General features: G+C 44.4%; 1 protein-coding gene across 1 annotated transcript; it reads right to left on the bottom strand.

Annotated features, from left to right (window-relative positions):
* On the bottom strand, positions 1-4,860 carry LOC119417786 (rho-related GTP-binding protein RhoA-C). Its single transcript, XM_037685069.1, has 5 exons — positions 4,795-4,860; positions 3,393-3,548; positions 1,654-1,774; positions 1,435-1,565; positions 1-835 (listed from the first exon to the last, which is right to left on the bottom strand). Exons 2-5 carry the CDS (start codon positions 3,546-3,548, stop codon positions 662-664), a joined length of 582 nt encoding a protein of 193 aa, XP_037540997.1. The 5' UTR covers positions 4,795-4,860; the 3' UTR covers positions 1-661.
* Between the last annotated feature and the right edge of the window lie 1,731 nt (positions 4,861-6,591).

Here is a 6,591-nt window from a genome sequence, read left to right as displayed (position 1 = left end):
GGATGTCAAACATTCAAAGAAAAATACAAAAATGTTTTTTCTTAAAACGTCTGAATCCGTAAACTCGTCAGAATCCAGCCAGAAGCATCGCTGCGCTTTTCTGTGTCCGTTTCACTCGGAGCTCGACAACCGTGGACAGTTTTTTATTTCAGCCAAAAGTGTTCGTCGCCTGAAAACACACGAAGAAGAAACCGAAGGTCGAGTTTTGTTTTCACGTGATTCCTGAGTGAGAAATGATCCAAATGTCGATAAATCTCGTCTGCTGAGCATAAACAAGCGCGTTTCCATTCTAAGAGCTACCTGCAACAGGTGAGACACTGACTGCTCAGAACGCCACTTCAAATGTCTGAACAGTCTCTTTTAAAGAACCAAACGTGTTTCGCTGAGCCGAGTCTTTCAGCTCTGGGTGAATGAAACAAATCGTTCTCTCTGTTCGGTTCAATCCTCGGCGCCGGTTTAAAATATTTTAGAGCCGAAACATAAATGTCTAAATGTGAATTCTCCCTTTCTGTTGGTTATATTTCATGGCTGCGCTCAATTAGCTTCACTCTTCCCCGTCGAGCTGAACATAAATCTGTGATGACGAACCAGGAGGAATGTTTGAGTCTGGGACCCTCTGGGACCGGACCCTCTGGGACCGGACCCTCTGGGACCGGACCCTCTATAGCAGACGGCAGCCGCCCTTCTTGCAGCGTTTCTTGGCCTGCAGCGCCGCCCTGGTGGCCATCTCGAACACCTCCCGCACGCCGTCCTTCGTCTTGGCCGAGCACTCCAGGTAACCGAAGGCGTTGATCCGGTTCGCCATGTCCCTCGCCTCCTCCGACTTCACCGGTTCCTGTCGGGACGAAGAACAGATTCGAGTCAACGTCGGGCTGCGTTAAATTAAAAGGAACACGCGAACGCTTCTTTTGTCCTCGCTCGGCCGTTTTCAAAGACCAACCGTCACGACAGGCTGAGCAGTCGTGAGACGTCGAACTCTTTCAGTTGCAGGGTCCTAAAATATTTTTCATCTGAACCCAAGTGCATTAAAAAAAACCAGTTTTACAGATACTGAGCTAAAATTAGGTGTGGTAGTAGCTGAGAGTCATCCTGAACATGCTCCATTAAATCATCTCACATCACAGACACTTGTCCAAAACGAGAAGACTCCAGATCGTTTGAAAGGCTGTGAAAATCATCTTTTGGGCTTTTTGTTATTTATGATTCATAAAACCCTCAAATCAGAAGAGATGGCTCTTTTTCCTCATTTCTGAACAAGATAATGAAACGAAGGACTTTAGCACAGAACTGAGTGCGGTTGGATTATTCTTTATGAAGCGTAAATAAAAAGTTAGCGTTGAAGGAGAATGGAGTGGCGGCACACGCCTGCTGCGTGTTTGGAATCTGCAGCACGTAACCCGAGCGTGTAAAAACACGTGCGGCGTCGAACCTCACCTGTTTCATCTTGGCCAGCTCTCGGCGGGTGTGCTCGTCATTCCGCAGGTCTTTCTTGTTCCCCACCAGAATGATCGGCACGTTGGGACAGAAGTGCTTCACCTCCGGGGTCCATTTCTCAGGAATATTCTCTGAATCGAACACAAAGACGTGAATGGACAACGAAGCGGGACGGAAAGCAGAGAGCTCGTTTAACGAAGGCGGCGGGCGAGGTCAAACCTAAGCTGTCGGGGCTGTCGATGGAGAAACACATGAGGATGACGTCGGTGTCCGGGTACGAGAGAGGCCTGAGGCGGTCGTAGTCCTCCTGGCCCGCCGTGTCCCACAGAGCCAGCTCCACCTGAGAGGAAACAGGATGATGCAACCTTACATCCGAGGACATCTTATTATAGTTCATGTGTTTATTAAAACGCATCGAGACTCGGAGAAGTCCAGGCAGGATGGAGACAAGTTTCAGGAGTGATTTGTGAAAAAAGGTTAAAGGAAAAGTTTACAAGACAGTGGCGAGACCAGCTGTGCTGTATGGTCTGGAGACAGAGACATGGACAAAAAGACAGGAGACAGAACTGGAAGTGGCAGAAATGAAGATGTTGAGGTTCTCCTTAGGAGAGACAAGGATGAAGAAGATCAAGAATGAGATCATCAGAGGTACAGCACAGGTTGAACACCTGGGAGATAAAGTTAGAGAGGACACACTGAGATGGTTTGGACATGTCCAGAGGAGGGACAGTGGTTTGGACATGTCCAGAGGAGGGACAGTGGGTATACTGGTAGAAGGATGTTAGAAATGCAGCTGCCTGGAAAAAGACAGAGGAGATGTATGGATGCAGTTAGAGAGGACATGGAGGTGGTTGGAGTGAGGACAGAGTGAGATGGAGGAAGACTCTCTGTGAGGGAAAGGCCAAAAGAAGAAGATTAAGAGTCCGTCAGGACCGCTGGTTGATCGGTGGGTTCTCTCACTGTGATCGGCCAACGCTCGGCGTGTTTGTTTAAATTAGGTCAACAACGGAGACGTGAATGGAAGAGCCGGTCGGGACGGAGAAGTCCGACAGTTTGAGTCTGTTGGCTCGTTTTTACGCTCAGCTTTCTGAGAAAAGCATCAGATAAAAACATATTTCAGGTTGAGACGTACGGGTCCAGAAGAAGCTCCGTGTTTGTAGCGTATCTCGAATATATATCCCCGACATGTTTTACTTGTTCCGTCACGTTCAGCAGCAGATTCACGGTTTTATTTCCAACCAGACGTCGTCCCCCAGACGCTCCGTTTGTCCCATTCACTCATATTCGTTACAGACTTCAGTCTGGGCGCTTCAGAGTTGTGTGCCAACACATCTGGAAACATCCCGGACTCAACTCTTGGAAACTGATCGTTCAGGAGAACCTTTTTATGTTTGATGTCAAAGTCTCTTTAACACAAACTAGAAGATACTGAAGAAATGACAACGTAGCTCCTGAACCTCCATCATCTTGAAACCAGCACCTCACTGGGTGATGAAGACTATTTAACTTCTTTAAATGAGGAAGATGCCCACCGTCTCCTTGCTTCCATTTTGAACATGTTCAGAAGATTTGAGACAAAATGTGTAGCTCCAAACAGCTGCAGCAAACAGAAAACACCGGAGGCTTCGGCCCTGAATGTCCCGGTAATAAAAACGACTAAAAACTGCTCATATCCCGTCTCCCTTCATTTCTGTGGTGCACTTCAATAAATCAGAAACGTGCGGATGATTCAAAGTTTTTCCACAACAGCCTGTCACAAAGACACAATCTGTCCTCATTCCTTTGGTTGGCAATATAAATATTAGAGATTACAGTCCGACAGGTAGAAAGTAGGGTTCAGCTCCAAGCAGGTGATCCTCAAAGAGCTGCAAGTTGAAAACGTTCGTCCATCATCCAGCACGCCGTGTTGAGAAAGGCTGACGGATTCATCTTCGTCCAAACAAAACATGTCGGCTCACCTGTTTACCGTCCACCTCGATGTCGGCCACGTAGTTTTCAAAGACGGTGGGAACGTACACCTCCGGGAACTGGTCTTTGCTGAACACGATGAGGAGACATGTCTTCCCACAGGCTCCATCGCCCACGATCACCAGCTTCTTCCTAATCGCAGCCATCTGGAAGGCAAGAAAATTAAGATATTTACCATCAAAGGTGCCAAATTATGACAAACCTTTCATGTCAACAAAGTTCAGTGACGTTAAAACAGAGTTGTTTTAGAAATAAGATGCAGTAAATTAGTGTGAATGTACTGAAGAAACAGTAAACTTTTTAGAAGCGGGCTCTTCAGCTGTGAATCGATGAGACGAGCTGCAGATTTCATCAGCCGGTCTTTGGCAACAGGGATTTTGCAGCTTCCTGTTTCTTCTCTAACCAGACCACCAGTTAAAGACAACCAACCCAAACATGAAAACATCAAATTATGGTTTCACACGTCTCCAAGCCAATCGCTCCCCAAAACACAACGTTTACATTAATCATACGAGGAGGATCAACATAAGTTTTACTTAGTTAGAAATGCTTTATGGACAAAAACTGTAAGAAATGATCAAATGTAGATAAAACCTGAAAGTTAATGAAGTAACTTTTACTGAACATGCAGTATTGTTTAAATGTCTTGGAGCCAAGTTTGTGATTTTAAAAACGTTCTTACAGCTTTCCCAGGTTGTTCCAAGTTTAAAAGTTTATAAACATGCCAAGCACAGCCCAAGTTTTTCAATAAAATCATAATAAATCTTGAAAACGTATCAGAAACAGAAAACTGAAATGAGAAACAATCTGTTTCACATTTTGGACAGAAACTGTCTCTGAGTTTCCAGATGGTGACAAACGTTTATTTCATTAAAGTCTCCAACTTTCACAACAATGACAGTTGTTTTGCACACATTTATATCAACTATTAGACGTCTTCCTGAAAGAACTGCGCTGGTATTATTAGTTTAAACGAGTTGTCTCCAACAATAAAAACGTTCTTCAGTTTTCAGTCGTTTCAGAGAAATAAGTAAATCTACGGTTTCTTCAGCTTCCTGACTCTTTATTTAGCTCATATGTGAAAGACAGTGGTAACTATCAGCTCAAGTGTTCATAAAAGTTACGAAAGTCGAATGCAGCTTATTGTTTTTAATGTATATTAAAGGTTTTGGATTTTACGGAAGTGCTAGCTAACTTAGCCTAGCTAATCACAAGCAGCTAGCTTTAGCATGCTAAGTTTGCTCAGTTTGTTGGGGAACAATTAGCACTTTTGTCAAGCCGTAACAAACCAACCCGAACTCTTCCGGTTCTGATGGTTCCACCGACACAAAGCAGCCCCACAAAGGGTCGATCCGAGCCGTCATTTACGATCGTTTAAAAACAGATACTCGCCTTTTCTTGTAGTTTTCCTGCTGGACCCAGCAGTCCCGCCCCGGAGAGTGCGAGAAGAATGCGCCCGCCCCCTAAAAACACTTTCAGCCAATAGGACGAAGGAAGCTTTTGACTGACAGGGAACTGACCAATCAACAGAAAGAATGAAGCTTCAAAGAGTTTCTCTGACCTGAAGTGACTATTTATTTTTATTTTATTTATTATTTTTATTTTATTTATTATTTATTTATTATTTATTTATTATTTATTTATTATTTATTTATTATTTATTTATTATAACCTACATATGAAAGCCTGTCCAAACAAACATAATAATTAATTGATTATTATTAATTGCGCCCAACAGAACACTTTGCTCTCAGTGCAGTAGTTCCCAAAAGCAATAATTCATTCAACCTTTATTTATACAGGTTAGTCTCACTGAATCGCAAGGACTTGTTTACAAGAGAGACCTGATTTAAACAAAGAACACAAATGAGGTACAGACAATAATCTCTGGCTTCGCTTCGTCTCTGAAGATCATGTGCCCTGAGATGACTTCTGTTGTGACTTGGCGCTATATAAATAAACTGAATTGAACTGAACTGAACTGAATTGAACTGAAGGGTGTCCAAGACTGCAGACCCTCTTGTGGCTGAGGAGACCGATCCAGGAGCGGCAGCCTCGGCCACAGCGGCTGCAAGTGAAGGTCTGGTCGGGTGGGAGTGGGTGCTCTGGTCTATCTCCTGCGTCGCTTATCTTCCAGGCTGGTGCGTCTTTCTTTGCGAAGGAGCCCACCACCTCGGGGATGGTTGACTGCCAGGTGTTGCGGTGAGCGTGGACCAGTTTTGGGGGTCGATATAATCACATTCAGGAGGCCTCGGTGAGGTCTTTGTAGCGTTTCTGTGGCGCTCGTAATACAATACAATCTTTGGTCGGCGGTGGTCCTCCATCCTGGACATGTGCCCTGCCCAACGTAGACGAGTATTGAGCAGCATTACCTCGATGCTGGCGATCTCCATCTGCTGGAGGACCTCCACGTTGGTTATGAAATCAGTACAGTAGATGTTGAGGATGGAGCAGAGACAGCGTTGGTGGAAGTGCTTGAGTTAATGAATATGGCAGTGGTATATACCCATGATTCGGAGCCGTACAGGAGGGTGGTCACTACAGTGGCTCTGTACTGCGTTGCACAGACAACAATAGACAATCATATAAATGCATACAAAACAAAAAGTAAATAAAATAAATGATATACAACTGAAACAAAAACAGCTACATTATAAAACGATGAAAAACACTAAAAACAGGAACATGTCTGCGTTTGTTTCTGCCATGAACTTAGCAGTTGTTTAAAATCTTTGAGGGAGGTCAGAGTTGAGAGCTTCAGATCTTTTTACAAGATATTCCAGGAAACAGGAGCGGAGTTGGAGAAGGTCCTTTTGCCTAGTTCAGTCCATAATGAGGGGACACTGCAGGTAATGATGTCCTGAGAGCGCACGCTGCACTCACATAGAGACATGTAGGAGGAGATGTATGAAGGCAGCAGACCAAGAAGTGATTTAAAGATGAAAATGTACCAGTGAGAGAGTCTGCGTGAAGTTAATGGTGACCAGTTAACCAGTGAATACTGGGATGGAGAAAAAAGCAGAATGGGAGGAAGATCTTTCAATTATCAGGCTCCTCTTTTGTGGAACCAACTTCCAGTTTCTGTCCATAAGGCTGACACAATGTCCAGTTATAAAACTGGGCTTAAGACTTTCCATCCATCCATCCATCCATCCATCCATCCATCCATCCATCCATCCATCCATCCAT

Source organism: Nematolebias whitei, chromosome 11 (genome assembly GCF_014905685.2).
Source record: "Nematolebias whitei isolate Nwh7 chromosome 11, NemWhi1, whole genome shotgun sequence".
Lineage (NCBI taxonomy): Eukaryota > Metazoa > Chordata > Actinopteri > Cyprinodontiformes > Rivulidae > Nematolebias > Nematolebias whitei.
Note: the sequence above shows the minus strand (reverse complement) of the source record. Positions and strands in the feature narration are given on the sequence as shown.